At 43.9% G+C, this 16566-nt stretch overlaps 1 protein-coding gene and 1 long non-coding RNA gene across 3 annotated transcripts; one reads left to right on the forward strand and one right to left on the reverse strand.

Annotated features, from left to right (window-relative positions):
* The first annotated feature begins 1688 nt into the window (after positions 1-1688).
* LOC306823793 (ubiquitin-conjugating enzyme E2 E1-like) lies at positions 1689-13184 on the forward strand. 2 transcript variants are annotated; one of them, XM_079343636.1, is made up of 6 exons: positions 1689-1822; positions 4036-4219; positions 5921-5971; positions 9070-9202; positions 11593-11740; positions 12905-13184. In XM_079343636.1, the coding sequence occupies exons 2-6, from the start codon at positions 4065-4067 to the stop codon at positions 13000-13002; spliced, it is 585 nt and encodes a 194-aa protein (XP_079199762.1). In that variant the 5' UTR covers positions 1689-1822; positions 4036-4064; the 3' UTR covers positions 13003-13184. The 2 variants fall into 2 exon arrangements, with proteins under 2 accessions (XP_079199762.1, XP_079199763.1); XM_079343637.1 differs by lacking the exon at positions 1689-1822 and adding an exon at positions 2249-2330.
* LOC306823797 lies at positions 5267-5975 on the reverse strand. The gene is made up of 2 exons (XR_013779056.1): positions 5679-5975; positions 5267-5347 (listed from the first exon to the last, which is right to left on the reverse strand). It is a non-coding gene; the product is annotated as an uncharacterized lncRNA (long non-coding RNA).
* Positions 13185-16566: the final 3382 nt, after the last annotated feature.

Consider the following 16566-nt stretch of genomic DNA (forward strand, 5'->3'; position numbering starts at 1 on the left):
TTGAGTCGACTTAAAGACAGGCTGAGAGCTGAGGCGGGATTTAAACCACTTTACAGCCTTTTTTGGAACCAGGCGGTAATTATGTTAATTTATTATATAACATCTTTTTTGCCTCTCGTGTGCGTGACTTCTGGTGTTGATGGACGCAGCCTCAAGTGGACACTCGACGAACTGCAGGATTTTGCACTTCCACATTGGGCTTTATTTTTCTGAGGTTGCCGCTTGGATTACTTTCGATTAAAAGCTCTTAATTATTTGACAGACCTGGTCTTAATGTATGACTCACTCAGCCACTGAATTTTTTCATGTTTAAAGTAGGATTTGAAAGTGGTCAAAGGTCAATACATGTTACTGTTAAAATATTAAAACAGCAGTGTTGACAATGTGACAAGATTACCCAATTAACCTTTCAAACACTCACACATCCGCCACCAGGTGAAGGTACAGGGTGTACTTCACAGCTCAGTGACTTGCAGCAAGGTACTCTCTCCACCTACAAATCTCTAAATGTGTCATTTATTAGTCACTGCACCAGCTCGATCATAATTACACACGACGGATGTCCTTTAAATAACACCAACAACATCCACACTCGGCCCTTTTAAACTCTGAAAATATGCTGCATGCAATTAATTTCTTCCACTGGCTACAACCTTTGATAGTAACAGTCATAATATTCGTGGATGTGAACACAGATGTGATTCATTTGAGTTTTTTTTCTTCGGTTTCCGTGGTGAGTGATGCAGTGGTTTAGTCATTGCCGCAGTAAGCATTAGAGTAATAACCTCCTGTGTAAAGTAAACAGTACGTCACACTCCATAAATTCTCCTCTTTTGAGAGCATTTGTGGGAAGATTTTCATCAGCACTTTGTATATTATTGTAGTTTTATGGTTGTTTGTCAAATGTAGAACTTCACCTCAAAAACTGTCCGGATCATGTAGCACAGGTAAATAAATGATTGACTCGCTAACTTACGTGCAAGTTTGAAGTTTCTTCACGTTAACTTTACTTTTAATAAATGCATAAATCTGTCTTTTCTTTGTCATTGCCTTTAGTCCAAGTTATGATGCAATAAATAAAGTTGTGTGAGTGCACAGGTTTATACAGAGGTCTAGTGAACAGGTGTTTACAGGTGTAATTAGTCATTTAAATTGTAGGCCTTTATGTTTATTTATCTGTTCATCTACGTTGTTAAACCAAGTATAGATTTTTAAATAGAATTTAGTCAGATAGATAGATAGATAGATAGATAGATAGATAGATAGATAGATAGATAGATAGATTTATAGATAGACAGACAGACAGACAGATAGACAGAGATAGATTTATAGATAGATAGATAGATAGATAGATAGATAGATAGATAGATAGATAGATAGATAGATAGATAGATTTATAGATATATAGATTTATAGATAGACAGACAGACAGATAGACAGATAGATAGATTTATAGATAGATAGATAGATAGATAGATAGATAGATAGATAGATAGATAGATAGATAGATAGATAGATAGATACTTTATTGATCCTGAGGGAAATTCAAGAGTCAAGTCAAGTTAATTATCAGATAAAACACTTTAGGAAAATGTCATGACTTAAAGTTCAACATTATGTCATACAGTACGACGTTGAGTGAATAAAAGCACATTTAGTCGATTAGTTGTGTTAAAGTGATTAGAGGGAGGCTGTCGTGTTTCCAGAGGAGGACCGGTGCCGCACAGCCCACTGCAGCCGCGTTAGGCTACTTCCGTTCCGCAGAGGGCGACAGGCAGCAGCCAGCCAAGACTGTGGCGGAGCTCCAGACACAATAGACTGGGTGAGTTTAATTACTGAGCTTAATAAGGGGACTTAACGCCGGTATTTCACCGAGTGCTGTGGGTGTACGTGTAGGTCAGCTCCCGGTGTGTGTGTCCTCGTGAAGTTAAAGGTCGGGTTTGTCGGTCCACGCGCAGAAAAGACAAACAAACAACACGGTCGCGGTTCGGTCGCACAAAAAATGGGCTCCGGCTATGTGCTGGATGGGAGTGGTTAGTGACTGCTTGTCTTTTAAAACGAATCGATGTCACCTTTAGCGTTTCAAAAATACGTATTTAAACGCTCTGTTTCTGATCTATACAGCCGTAAGGTTGAGCACAACGACCAGGACGACGCGTGTTTGATCTGTTATTTACGGTGACCGGCTTTTTGGGGGGTTCACTTATAAAGGATGCTTAGCAAGCAGCTTCACCCCACGCCGCTCCAAGAATTAGTCTGATCCCTCAAGTCTTTGGGCCTGGGTGATCGTTGCCAGGAGACGGGTTGGTGGTCGTTGGTGGTGGTCGCAGGTAGCTCTAACATTACGTACTTAAAGGACTGAGGTCACCGCCGCGATTAAAAACATTATTTTCAACATTTTATTATCATTTATTTGCGATGTAAGAGTGTTAGCTTGAGTTGACAGTTGGTGAACGGTTAACATCGTGACGTATCAGCGTGAACCACGGCTAGCTCGTGCGCTAAATTCAGTGCGTCAACCGTCACGTAAACGTTAGCGCAGAAAAAAAAAACGTAGCGCAAGAAATTGCGAGTTTTCCTGCGCTCGCGCGAGATCAGGTGAATACTTCACCATGAGTTGCGCAAGTAAAACAGCAAAAACCTAAAACAATATCACAATGTAAGACTTTATTGACAATTGTGAAAAAGAATAGGTTACTGTTTCCCTGAGTTTGGAGTTGTTGCAGCGGAGGTGAAGTCGAATAATGTTTATGTTGTGTTAAACTTCAAAATATTTTCTTTAAAATGATTTTAAAATTTGTTGGACAACAAAGCGGTGGCAACAGCTCAGTCCGTAAGGACTTGTCCGTACAGAGTTGGGTTGGGAACCGGAGGGTCCCGATGCAGACCAAAATATGGGAGTTGGTCTGGTAGCTGGAGAGTTGCCAGAATACCACTCGAGCACTGCCGAGGTACCCTTGAGCAAGGCACCGAACCCCCACCAGCTCAGGGGGCAGCCGCCACTCTCTGACATCTCTCCATTATGCATGTCCTGTGTGTGTGTGTGTGAGAAGCATGTCTCTACATTAACAGAGTGTGAAGTACAATTTCCTGCTCGAGGATTAATAAAGTCTAATATATGTTAAAAAATAATGTCATAACCCGTCTCGTGGGTAATGGCAAAAGATGGGAAGGAATCTGAAATATAACAGAAAGAAAATTGATAATTTATTTCAAAACGATGGTCACATTTGAGTTCGTAGCACAGATGAATAACGTTAGTTTCTAAGGCGATAAGCTGGAGGTCGTATTTCTGCAGCGGTGCACCTCCGCTGCTTGATGCATATTGGGGAAACTCGGTTATGAGGGAGAACAGTTGTATTGATAAGGCTGGGCGATATGGACCGCAAATTATATCCTAATGGTTTTTTTTCCCATATAGAATTAATAAACTAAGTCGGTAAAGTCAAATCCACATGAGCCAAATGTCACACAGACGCTTTTATTACCAGCTGCTCGACGTGTAAATGAAAATCATGACGTCAACATAAACGACATATCACATTCCTCTTCAGAATAACAATATACACACGGCTGGCATCCGCATAGTTCAGGCAAGTTGTCCCAAAATTATGAACTGATAGCTCATACGTAAGACTGTAATTTTACAATAAAGTCTCTTATCTCATCATTTATTTATAAATACCTTAAACCTGACACTCTGTAATGTATTTTTAATATCGAAGCTAAGTTTTCTTCTTTTACTCTTTAATAGGTTTTCGAATGACGATGTTCTGATGAGTTTGTGAGAAGAATAATTCAGGTGTAATTTCCAAGTCAGACGCTTGTCAGCATGTTTGCATGTTGTGGTGTCAGGTCAGCAGTGGCTGCTTGTGAAAACATGTAAATGATTGTTTATGAATAGTGAAAAGCTCTTTATGTGTTATGAAAGCTTTGGAGGTCTCTGCGTCTTGTTAGGAATAATTCCCCAAACAGCCTCTCAGCTGTGGTGTGACTTTTTCTTTTTTTCTTTTTTCTTTTTTTTTTGCACCTCAGGTCCCGGCTCTTCTCTAATCCAAACCGGTATGTCGGATGAAGATTCGCGTGCCAGCACCAGCTCTTCCTCATCGCCGCCTTCCGCCAGCCAAGCCAGACAGAGGGACTCACTTTTCAAGAAGAAACGGGAGAGCAAAGTCAGCATGAGCAAGACCTCCAAGCTGCTTTCTACCAGCGCCAAAAGGTGAAACTAAAAACTGATATACTCAAGAATACATCTGACAGTTATTTCACACCAACCTTGGTCTTTATTCACATCGTACAGTGGGCAGGAAATCAGGAAAACCGTGACTCATCCGAGGTGACCCTCAGCTCGTTTGACCCCTAAAGTCCAGTTTGTTTATCTTGTGTAAGCGCCTCGTACCGCTGCGGTATACGTTCCTGGCCGTGGCTGGCGTCGGCGCAGCACGGTACGGTTCTACGACGTGACGTATAACCGCCACCTGCATGATTCGTGTTCAAGAGAGTGTGGGGCGGAGACGATCAGATTAACCGGGCGCAGTGTGAGTGTGCCCTGAGGTTCAGACCTTCAACGGTACGTAACTGCTGCAACACGCCGCCGCTGACACACATCCGCTCCGTCCTTCATGACCTCCACTGGCTCCCTATCCTCCTGCGTCTCCACGGCTCCGCCTTCCTACCTGTCCGAGCTCCTGTACCCCCCCCCCCCCCCAGCAGAACAAACCATCAGTCCAGGGGGGGAACAGGGCGCTCCCACGCTCTGACACTCTGCTGTGTTTTCAAAGAGGAACTCATAAACAGTCACGAGCTCCTCCCCGAGCTTCCTCTTTCTCCCCTGAAGACATAAACGCAGCGTTTCACTCTCTTAGTCTTAATTAAGTTGAATAAAAAAAAACCCAGCTTCAATCGTTTGTCAAAGAACAGGAGTCACATTTCTGATCAAAGTCAGCAGACGGGTGCAGCCATTCATTCATTAAAGCCTTCGACCCCGAGGCAGATACAGTAGAGCTTTTTAATTCGCTGTTTTGAGCTGCCCGTGTTTTGTTTTTGTTTTTTTGTGGTTTGACGCAGACGGTGCTCAGCTGCTGATTCAGAGAAGAAGCTGCAGTTACACAGAAATACACGAATGTGGGCAACATGTGGCATGAAGGCTTTTCTTCTTTTTTCGAAGCGTTTTGACAAACTATTCAACACAAGAAGTTACTAAAATAGAAAAAGATGATTTCACAGATGTATAAATAAAGTAAGGACCTTCTGGTAGATCATGAAGTGTCTCGCTCTGACGGATTAAGCTGCAATAAGTAAGTTGTGTGTAACGTGAACAGACAGGGTGAGGTCCTCTGCCTGCTTTCTGTAAAGTGTAAAGAGATAACACCTGTTATGAATTCACCCTATACAAATAAAGATTGATTGATTGAAACAGAGGTCAAAGGTCAAAGTGTGATGTCATCGGGTGGACGTGACTTTTGACTCGTCAGCTGAGCTGTCTGACAGTTTGTAAAAGTCGACTAAAAATATAAACAAGTAATGAAAGACTAATATATAAGAGACTGAATAACATGATCGTGACCTATTATCTTATTTAGTCTTTTACATGTTCGTATTTAATTACCCGTTTATATTTAATGTTGACAGAGAGAGCAGAGTCTACTGAAGTTAAATTCCTCGTGTGTTAAACACACCCGGACTGTAAATCGTCCTTCCTGAGACTACAGGGAGACACTGAGGACGACCATCTACGGGGAGCCTGAAGGGACAAAATATCCTGAGATGAATCAGGACTAAAGAGTGAACGCTGTCCTGGTTCAGATCTGACACATACAAACAGTCACCCCGTCAGTTTTTGAATCTGCCGCTCACTGAGACGTCTTTGTCAACATGTTGCCTGATTCTCTTTTTTTTTTTTTTTCCTTTTTATTTGCAGGATTCAGAAAGAGCTGGCTGATATCACACTGGACCCTCCACCAAACTGCAGGTACGTTTCTTTCTCTTCTGCCTGTCAGTCCGCTGTCCAACAGCTGTCTCTCCGGACACTTATCGAACCGGGGGGAATCTGTTCAGAGGATTCAAAGTGATTCACAAAAGACGGCAAAAGCATCAAGACGAAGGGAAACAGAAACGTCATTAAAACGTTTTATTTCAACATTAAGATCGCTTCATGGTCTTTTTCTCAGCGAGCTCGGTGCTCCAAGTCGGCCTTTAAAGGATCTCAAGACGTGTGTTTAAATTTCAAAGGAAATGTTCATTGAGAGATAAAAACTGCGTCGATGCTTTGTGTTGTATTCACCGTGAGGACGCGAGTCTGGTGGCTCTTCTGCAGCTCTGTTCGCTCTAACGTTTGGATTTGCAAGATTTATCTTTAGAAACTGGACGGTTTGGGTCCGTGCTCCCGTCTTAGCGGGGCGTCCTCCCTCCCTCCCTCCCTCCCTCCTGCGGTGTCCCGAGGCGACTATCTGAATCTCTCCCCCGCCGCAGGCCGCCGTGCTGCAGCTGAGCCTGATCTTTGACCCCGGCAGCGAGAGAAGAAAAAAACAGTGGAGTGACTGTGTAGATCAAAGGAGCGACCTCAGGCCACAGACCGGCCCGAAAATCAACATCGTCTGGATGTTTGCTGCTTACTCAAAGAAACCCCCAAACAAAAAAAAATCAGCTTCACGTTTGTGTTGTTGCTGCTGACATTTCTCTCCAGTCTCTGCCTCATGTATAAAACATCAGCTTCTCTTTACCTGCAGCCTGTCTGTCAATCTGTGTACAGAGAGCGAGCTGTTTGTTGGCTGCAGGCAGGCGTGTGTCACGCACACGTGTTTTACTCCACCGCACAACGCTGTTGTCCTTAATAACGTAACTTCACCAGAAAACCGCAGCAGCAAAAATAGAAGTCGCTGGTCTCCAATAATAATAATAATAATGAGTCATTTCATGTTTTTACGGGACAAAGAGAAGTGCAGCGACGTGAGGAGAAACTATTAAAGGGAGAAAGAATAAAACCGGCTTTCCTCCGGTGTCGGCAGATGTGTATGTCGCTAAGCTCTGCCGCCCTCACCGCCCGCTGTCGGCCTCTGCTGCTGCCGGAGGTGTGTGTGTGTGTGTGTGTGTGTGTGGGTTATATTACCAGCTTAAACTTTAACGTTCGAGATGGATGACAGTGAAGAACAAGCGGCAGGTTTTAGAAACGGGCTCTTTACATGTTCTTCTTAATGGAGCGACAGGGAAGTGTGACACCTGCCCGCTGCGTGATGGATTTAGAGCCGTGCTGAACGGACCTCCTCTCACTGCGTCATCGTGTCTTTTTATTATTCCACAGATGTTGATGCACTCGAGCTTGACGCTCTCTGGTTTATCATCGTGTCGAGTGTGTGTGTGTGACGCGCTGGTCCGTTTGTTCGCTTCCCTGCGTCCGTCACGTTTTGAGGTCCGAACCGCTCAAGTCTTCTTCATCGAATAAATCTGGAACCACGGGGTTCGAGTCTTCATCTTTAAATTAATTTCCTAAAATGGCGGACGCCAGTGGCCTAGTGGTTAGTGTGCAGAGGATAAAGAGAGTGGATGACCTCCGGCTCCTCTCTCTCTCTCTTCCTCCCTGATTTGTTCCTCAGTCCACCGTCGAGTTTAAAAGAGATCAAATATAAACCTTGAAAAACGACATTTCCTCATCACTGCGTTTAAAGATAACGAACTGACAAATCAATTCTGTATTTTTATCCTAATTGACTGATCTGGTGTCTCTTGGTGTTTTGAGGCTGCACGTTTTGAAGGAATTTGTTGAAATCATAAAAAAAATCAAACTGTGAAATCAAATCTTGTGAAGCGATGGGAGGTATTTAATCCGTCAGATGTTTTTTACAGCTCGTTAATTATCCCAAACAGCTCGCTCTGGATCGATCGTCTTCTCTCTGTCGGAGCTGAAACTCTGCCAAACGCCCGAGTTAACGCCGATCAAAAAGCCGAGCAGAGCACATCTGCTGCCCCCCCCCCCCCCCGAAGAGTTTCAGATCAATACTATTATGTCTCGTATTCATGACCCCGAGGGCTTCAAGACCACATGTTCTGCGTGTACGAGGAATGAAGGCTGCTCAGCTCTGAGGGGAAAATCAATACAGATTACAGATCCTGACGCACGGACACGTCGCTGGGGATTCGCTCTGAACCGAAGGATGCACGAGGGAAAATAAAACGTCCTCGGCTTCACACTCAAAAGGGAAAATAGGAATATTTTATAGGAATGTATTCTATCAGGATATTCACGTCCTCCTAAACAAACAAGAGCACAACAAACTCGAGACAAATTAAGAACAAAGAACGACAATCAAAGACGGAGTCCAACTTGACGGGATTAAAGAAGAAGGACCAGACTGACATTAGAAGAGTGATTCACCCTACACACACACACACACACACACACACACACACACACACACACACACACACGCACTCTGATGGATAGATGTCAGAGGAGGCCTCTTCAGCTACAAGAACATTTTCCAGATTTGGTCCGCACTGGGACTGGAACCGGGGACCTTCCTGGTTCCCATCACCAGTCCCTGCAGACTGAGCTATAGACTTGTAGTATCGTTCTGATCAACTGCCAGGTTTTACATGCAGAGCAGCAATGAAGACGTTTCCCCCTCGTCGTCGAACAGGCCGCATTGATGTCGATCCAGCTGTTTATAATCTACACTGACATGTTGACGTTCTTCCTCGATGCCGCTGTTGATTGGTTTATTCCGTGTGAAGCTTAAGATATCTACAGAGCTGGCTAAACACTGAAGCTACAGTGTCCACCACATGGTGACCTGCGTTTGGAAAGAGCTGCAGCAAGAGAGAGAGAAAGCACTTCCTCTACATGTCATAAATATATTGGCATCTTTTCAGTACGGAGTCATTAGAAATGATTTTCTGTGATTGAGACGGTGTGCAGGTGTTTCTGTGGTTTCACACCAGGTATCCACAAAGTCCGTTTTTACTTGGACCTTTTAAAAATGTGCCGTCACGACGACGACCCTCCGGTGGATAAGTGGGAAGATGATGTTTGTGTTGAATTGGCTGATGTGAGCTCCGTGTGTCCGTCTGCAGTGCTGGCCCAAAAGGAGACAACATCTATGAGTGGAGGTCGACCATCCTGGGACCCCCGGGCTCCGTGTACGAGGGAGGAGTCTTCTTCCTGGACATCGCCTTCACGCCAGACTACCCCTTCAAACCCCCCAAGGTACTGATGTATGGTCATGTTTGTTTGTTTTCTAAAAGGGAAAAGTGACGGAGATAGTTTTCGGTGTACATTTGTCGAAAACTGCTTTTGATTAAAGCAGTGAATGAAGGAGAAACGACTTTAGCTCCACCCTCACTGAAGGAAGAAGGAACGATGGGATCACTGCGAGTGTGTACTAAACTAAACAAGGACTAAAATGTGATTAGTCCTATTTGTGTCCTCTGTCTAAACCATCGGTGTCCCTGAGCACCAGGTCTTGCAGTCTTGGAGGTTTTAAGGTTTCAGTCAGGATGCCCCCCCCCCCCCCCCCCCCCTCTGTGTTTCCGTCTCCTCCTCTGCTATGCAAAGCAGCTCAGCTCACAACAGCACGTGAGAATCCTGCTCTGCGACGCAGCGTGCCCCAAATAGTTCCCATGGAGTCACCGTACGTACTGACACACTGACGTACTGCCCAACCTGAACCTCCGTAAAACAGGATATTCTGGAAAACTCTCCCTCTGCCTGTTTACATTTACATTCCTTAACTTATGTGAACTACAAAACAGGAGTAGTGTCTTCATTATTATTATTATTTATTTTTGTTTTTTTTTAAAGATTTTGAATCATGTAGTTCCCCTCTAAGAAATAACACAATGCCAGAACTCGGCTCCACGTTTGACCCCACAGCAGCCGATAAGAAACCATAAAAACTCCACAGACTGGAAACATTCACCAGAGCAACAACCGAGAACAAAACGACAAGTCACATTGACGAGAAAAAAATTCTGCAAACTACTTTTCAGTCCGTCTGAACTTTGCTTTGTTCAAAGATAGACTGGAACAATAATGAATTTGTGACGCCGAGCCGGAGTAGTGTACGAGATATTCTCTTTTCAACGAGCTGGATCGGGAAACCTGAGCTCTCGAAGGGTTAACGTCCGCTGCACCGTGCAGAAGGATCGCTCTTAAACTAACACACATCTCAAACAGGAGCAGAAGCTTGTTTGCTCTCTCGTCTCTCGTCAGTGGAAATGTGGTTAACGGGGTAAAGCAGGAAGTTCAAAGGTCAACCAAAGACACTCGTCCCTGTCAGAGTGTGAGGAATGTCTTAACAGGCCGCTGAGGGCCGCGGTCAAAACAAGAGACGTCCTCCCAGCCTCTCGTCCTCTGTCCACGATAAGAAACAGGAAAAAGTCTAAACGTGTTGTGAAATGATAGATAGAGATAGATAGATAGATAGATAGATACTTTATTGATCCCGAGGGAAATTCAAGTACTGAATGTGCGGCCACTCACGTCGGCGCACAGGTGAGAAGTTTATTCATGTTTACGAGCAACAATGTAGAGAAACTGTGACGTGATTGGAAAGTAATTAATCTGATGTTTGTGAAATCAAAGTTCTTTTTCACGAGCCTGAAAAAAAGGTGGTGAGCCGCAAACACTCACGATGACTCATCTTTTAAAGGTTATAGTGGAACCGTTTTAAATCCCTTCGTGCAGCAGTACCTCATTTCAACCACAAGAGGGCCTCCATCTCACGCTGATCACTCTACAGTGTTTGGTAAAGCCGTGACTGCTGGTCTTAATGTCAGAGAGGTTCAGTGTTTCTGTGTGATGTCGAGCTCCAAACTTCACGAGTTTAAAAAACATTTGTTTATTATCTCTTTAATTAAATGAAACCTTTTTAACCTTTTTAAATGTAATAATTCTGTATCTCTCGGGGTGCCGGGGGCCAAGCAGAGACAGCTGTGTCTGAAACTCTGCTACCTGCTGCCTCTCACTCTTGGAAAAAAAAAATCTTCAATGTCCATGAGGTTTGTTTTTTTTCCTGCACAATTTATCTCGATATTCAAAAGTGCATCACAGGAAAGGTAAAAATCCAAAATGCAGGAGTTCAACTTCTTTTCCATGGAGGTGATAAAAGTCCCACAAAGTGGTGAGGCTGCAGAGACGTCAGGTGATACGGGGAGGCACAGTTTATCTAAAGCCTCAGTGAAATACATTCACCTCGTGGCGTCTATAGATGAACTGACTGCTCGGTTGTTTGCGTCTCGGCAGCAGAACTATTTAAAGTGTTTTGTTATGAAGGGAGGATTGAAAGTCCCTTTGTGGACGTGTCGTAGTCAAAACCACATTAACCGAGACCCAGACATACCCAAGACCAGAGTGCTCCGAGACAAGACCAAGACAGGACAGGACCGAGACACGACCATAAACATCACATGAGTGACAGTGTGTCACTCACTTCGACTGTGACATCGGGAAGGTTGCACAATCATAAAAATGACTACAAAGACTTTCAGTGGTGGTCTGACCGGTCTTTGATTTATAATCTGGAGTCCAACAAGTCTGAGAACAAGACCGAGTAAAAACAATGTTGACCGGTATCTGTTGTGTTTGTGTGTCTGCAGGTCACGTTTCGTACGAGGATCTATCACTGCAACATCAACAGTCAGGGCGTGATCTGTCTGGACATCCTGAAGGACAACTGGAGCCCCGCCCTCACCATCTCCAAGGTGCTGCTGTCCATCTGCTCCCTGCTCACAGACTGCAACCCGGGTAAGATCTAGACTCGAGTCAGGGCCGGGACTACATTTGATCCTAAATGTGGAACGTGCTTCACTCGTTCTCAGCAGCAGGCGGAGGCCGACGAGCTCATTACACTTAACGTGAGCCGCAACAGTCGAGACATCTGATCTCAAAATATGAAAAACCATGAGACTTCAAAATCTACCGCAAAAAGTCTGACGTTTCGGACGCACTTTATGCGATTTATTCGTTTATTTTTTTTACTGTGCATTATGAAGGAAAACAGAAACGGGGCGTCGGGGTAAAAATGACTGCCCGAGTGCTACGCTGCGTCGCTTGGGGGCAGGTAGCACGCTCGGATGGAAAACAAAGAATCAGACGGATTTAGATGCCGACATCGTGAGCTGTTTTAACAGGAAGTTACTGTCGAATAAATCAATAAAAATCAAAAATGTATTGACATTTGTTTAAAGCGTAAGAAGCTTACTTTAATGAGAGACAGTAAATAAAAGATAAATAAATGCAGAGAAGCCGGAGGACGCCGCCGCCGCCGCGCAGCTTCACCTACTTTTTACTGTCTTGTCACTTTTTAGAGACGAGTCAGGAAACAAACGAGACGAGACTAAAAAGGTTGACGCGCGCTTTCAGAGCCGACCTTTGTGCGACTTTTAAACCTGGCTGAGCAGCTCCGCTGTGGTTTAACGAAACAACACAAACCTGAAACTTTAAATGGAACTGCTGGTAAATTTAGCGGGTGCTGCCACTCTGACAGGAAAACCAGCGTCATGTGGGTAAAACGTTCTTCGGTGCAAACGTACTCCGCTTCGAAGAGTGAAAGCAGACGGGGAGTTTTTCGGGTGACACGTCGATCTGTAGCTGACTAAAAGTTTGTGAGTCAACTTTCTGATTAAGCTCAAGTCCCATTTTTAAGACGAGGGATGTCCCTAACCAATCATTTCAAGGCGATTAAACGGAAATTAAAATTCAGACGAGTCTAAAAGAAGACGTCAAATGAGCTCGACTAACTTAAGTTCACAGGAATCATTTAAGCAGCTCACTGCTTCAGTGAAGAGACTCGGGGTCGCTACAAACCTGCAAAAACTTGTGTGTGCCATGAATCTCTGAATGCTTTTAAACTCATCAGCTGGTCGTACTGTGAATAAATGAAACTGAAACTGTTCCCCCCCCCCTCAGCCGATCCTCTGGTGGGAAGCATCGCCACCCAGTACACGACTAACAGAGCGGAACATGACCGAACAGCCAAACAGTGGACGAAGAGATACGCCACATAAATCCACGGAGGACGATCACAGGAGGAGGAGGAGGGGGGGGGGGTTGGGGGGGCTCAGGGTGGTTTGTGTCAGGGGGTTATTTGTATCTCAGATTTTTAGTACTTTATTGTCTGGTATATTTTTTGCTTCCTGATTAAGTTATCTCTGCAAATATGGTAATAAAGGAACACAATGGAAGAGAGTCGGCTCCGCCTCTGGTTTATTTTCACGTTGTTGAATGAATGATGGATGCAACGAAACCCGACTGAACAAATGATCCGCAGCAGTAACCGAATGATGTCTTCGATCAGCCACTGAGAGAGGACTACGAAGCGCCTCCTGTGACGGGTACCGGCGCGGTGGATTGGACGCCAAAAAGAGCTTAAAAAGTGGAGCTTCAGCACCGGTTTTTTTATTGATATCACGTCAAAACGAAGGATGTTCACGTCACCTGACAACTTCAGATATGAAGATGAACTGCGAGTTTTCCATTCAGCTCACAGGACACAACTTCAGTCAGTAAAAACTGCCAAGTCCTCGCCACAACTTCTTTTCTGAGATAATTTAATCCCCCTTACACTGCTGCAGGATGAAAGTTGACAAAAGTGCAGACAGCTTTTTGTGATTGCGATGCGTCTGGGTCAATAATGACGCTGTTGGGGAAGAAAAGGGCAAGAGAGCATTGCTGAGGGCTAATTAGCTCCTATAATTAGCTAGTTAACGTTAGGATAAAGGATCGTTGTCAGCTCTCACGGTTCTGGGTCAGTGATCTGAGGTAAGGGAAGAAATATTTCTAAATATCAAGTCAACGTGTTGGAGGTCAGGATGAGGTGAAGTTTGATCCTTTAGTTCCTTCACAGGGACAGCGACCAGGTTTAAGAGTTAATCCACAATCTCCTCTGGGTTTTCTTCCTACTCAGTTTAAGTTGTGTAGAAGTACAACCCGGGCTCCTCTCCTCGTCTTGGTTCCCACACCTTTATTTGTATCCCCACGAAATAAAAACGGGACATTGCTTAAAAACAAACATTTTATTAGTTTCCACTGATGAAGACATCAGAATATCTTAACACCTGTTCTTTTTGATGAGAAACGTCCATCCTCTCCGTCTTCTGCCTGCTCCACTTTACAGAAAATGTGTGCTCAAACAGGCCGTTTGGAGATGTTCCCTTCATGACATCACAAAGGGCAGTAGCCCCTCCCCCAGGTGGGTGACACTCCCACAGCTAGGTGTTTGTTCTGCCCTCTGAGTCTGCCTTCTCACCGTAAACAATAGGACATGGAGCCAGAAAGCAGCGAGTACACCCGAGCCCTTCCAGAGAGGGGGCGTGATCAGACACAGCTCATTTACATATTTAAAGCTACAGACACAGAAACAGCCTGTTCTGAGCAGGGCTGAAATAGAGGGGTTTATAGACATGATCAAATACAGGATCAGAGTGGATTTACAACAACACACTTCACACACGTTTTAGGGAGATCTAAGACTTATTTAAAATGGTTAAAAAGGACAATAACATGATTTTAGGGACAAAGAGAGCATTAATTTGTACAACTGTCTTCATTTCAAACTAAATAAAAGTTTCAAACACGGAAAGTGGCGGCAGCTGATCCCGATAACTTCTCTTTAGCGTGCAGCAAAGTGGGCGGTTCCATAAGCGTGTGATGTCAAGCTTTTCAATTCTTGCAGAGGAAACAAAATGATGTCTGATGTGCTTTTTCCATTTTAGAAAAGGTTATTCATTAATTTACAGACAGTGCTTCAGTTTTACCACACAGTACAGCACAAATCAAACACTGACAGTTCTTTCACCCGTAGGATCTCCTTCATTCTCACAAAGAGATAAATTTGGTTTTTTACGTCTCGTCGCTCAGAGAATCCTCTGTTTGTCACGCTGCTCCAAATGCATCTGCTGACATCTCGGAGAGAATAACAAAGCAGCTGCGAGGAATTTATTTTCCTTTTGCAACAATCTTGGCATCCCCTGTGGAAAAGCAGAATGTCTCATCTCTTCAGTGAGCCTGTCCTGAACACGCACAACATTAACCGTCTAAACTGATGTAAATCTTCCTGCTGTCTTTGAACAAACTGACTGAAACTTTAACGAGGAGTTTTTCATGCATACTTTAGCAAACATAAACTCTGAATCAATCTAAGATCCTGTTTGATAATTCGGCACAGTCGTAAACTTGAGTGATTGTTATTTTGTCTGTTACTACTTTAAACATCCTGCTGTGGTCGGAAACAAGCAGAGAATGAAAAGAGATCATTGACACATATTCATCTCGGGGTTGAACTTTAAAACTGAGCATCAGTATTCAGCTCTTAAAATAGTCCGGGGCGGCTGAAAGCTCCGGAGGAGGCAATGTCCTGTCCTACCGAGAGAGAGGGAGGGAGGGAGAGAGAGAGAGAGAGAGAGTGAGTAAGAACTGTTCCACGGAGAACCCAGACTGGGATCTAACTTTCTTGTGACGATGACATGAATGTTAAATCTTATTTTTTTGTGTTGCACATTTTTAATCCAAATGGAAACGCCATGTTTTCCCTAGAAGACAAAAATAAACACAAACTATCATTTAAAATTGAACAAATAGATTCAAAATCATATATAAACGTGTAATCATTTATAAACAGGACAGTGCACAGGCGCTCTGTGGTTACTCACTGTCCAATCTATCACATAGAGGCACAAAAATAAATCTAAAGAAGACCCTGCACCATCCCAAAAAACTCATAGACTAGGTACCTAGGAGCAGTGGTTCTCAACTGGTCCGGCCTCAGGCCCACTTCGTGTGTTTGATTTGTTTTTTTTTACCCCATGCACACCTTTTCTACCTTCAGAAACAGCTGCACAATCCACTTTCAGGTCCAGGTCTACCAGTTTAGAATAACCTGTTTTCACATTTGCACTCCTGAAAACATCAGGAGTATTTCAGAAAGACTGCTCCGGATGTTTTCCCGACCTTGCTGTTCACATATGGACCTCGCAGCTCGGTCTTTTGCTGATATCTGTTCCCAAAGTTTGTCTTGAAATGAGCAAAAAATGAGATTGAGGTTCTCTGCTCCTGCAAGATGATCCGTCTGGTTTCTTTCAATCTTTTTTAAAAGTTTAAAAGATGCTTCAGGCTAGAGTTGATTTGAATGATGACTTTTCTGCTCTGTGACTCAGGGTCTGTACCTGGTTTGTTGTGGGCCGGGACTCTCTGATAGAAGGTCACATGATACAGGCTCAGAGTCGTGTGCAGCACATACGTATCTCCACATGCCTGACGGGACCTTTGATGTAAAGAACAAAGTGTTCTTATCATATATTATTCAAATAGATCCGTTTGAGTATATCATGTGTTCAGGTTTGTTTCTCACTGACGCATCTAAATATTTTTACAGACTTTAAATTAAAATGTTGAAATGGATAGTTAAATGTTCGCAGCCAGCATATTTAGTTCATGGAAGGACTCAACTTTTACTTCTTGTACTTCAGTTGCACAAATGTTAAAAGGTTGATTTTATGTTTGTTTAATCACCACCTTTCCACAAATGCCTCGACAGCCTTTTGCCTGAGTCGACGAGCCTGATTAGCGAGTTT

The sequence above is a fragment of the Symphodus melops genome (assembly GCF_947650265.1).
Source record: "Symphodus melops genome assembly, chromosome: 5".
In the NCBI taxonomy this organism is placed as follows: domain Eukaryota; kingdom Metazoa; phylum Chordata; class Actinopteri; order Labriformes; family Labridae; genus Symphodus; species Symphodus melops.

Coding starts and splice junctions, on each gene's coding strand:
- LOC306823793 (XM_079343636.1), top strand. CDS start 4,065: ATGTCGGATGAAGATTCGCGTGCCAGCACCAGCTCTTCCTCATCGCCG. Junction 9,203..11,592: donor ACCCCTTCAAACCCCCCAAG/GTACTGATGTAT, acceptor GTGTGTCTGCAG/GTCACGTTTCGTACGAGGAT. Junction 11,741..12,904: donor GCTCACAGACTGCAACCCGG/GTAAGATCTAGA, acceptor CCCCCCCCTCAG/CCGATCCTCTGGTGGGAAGC.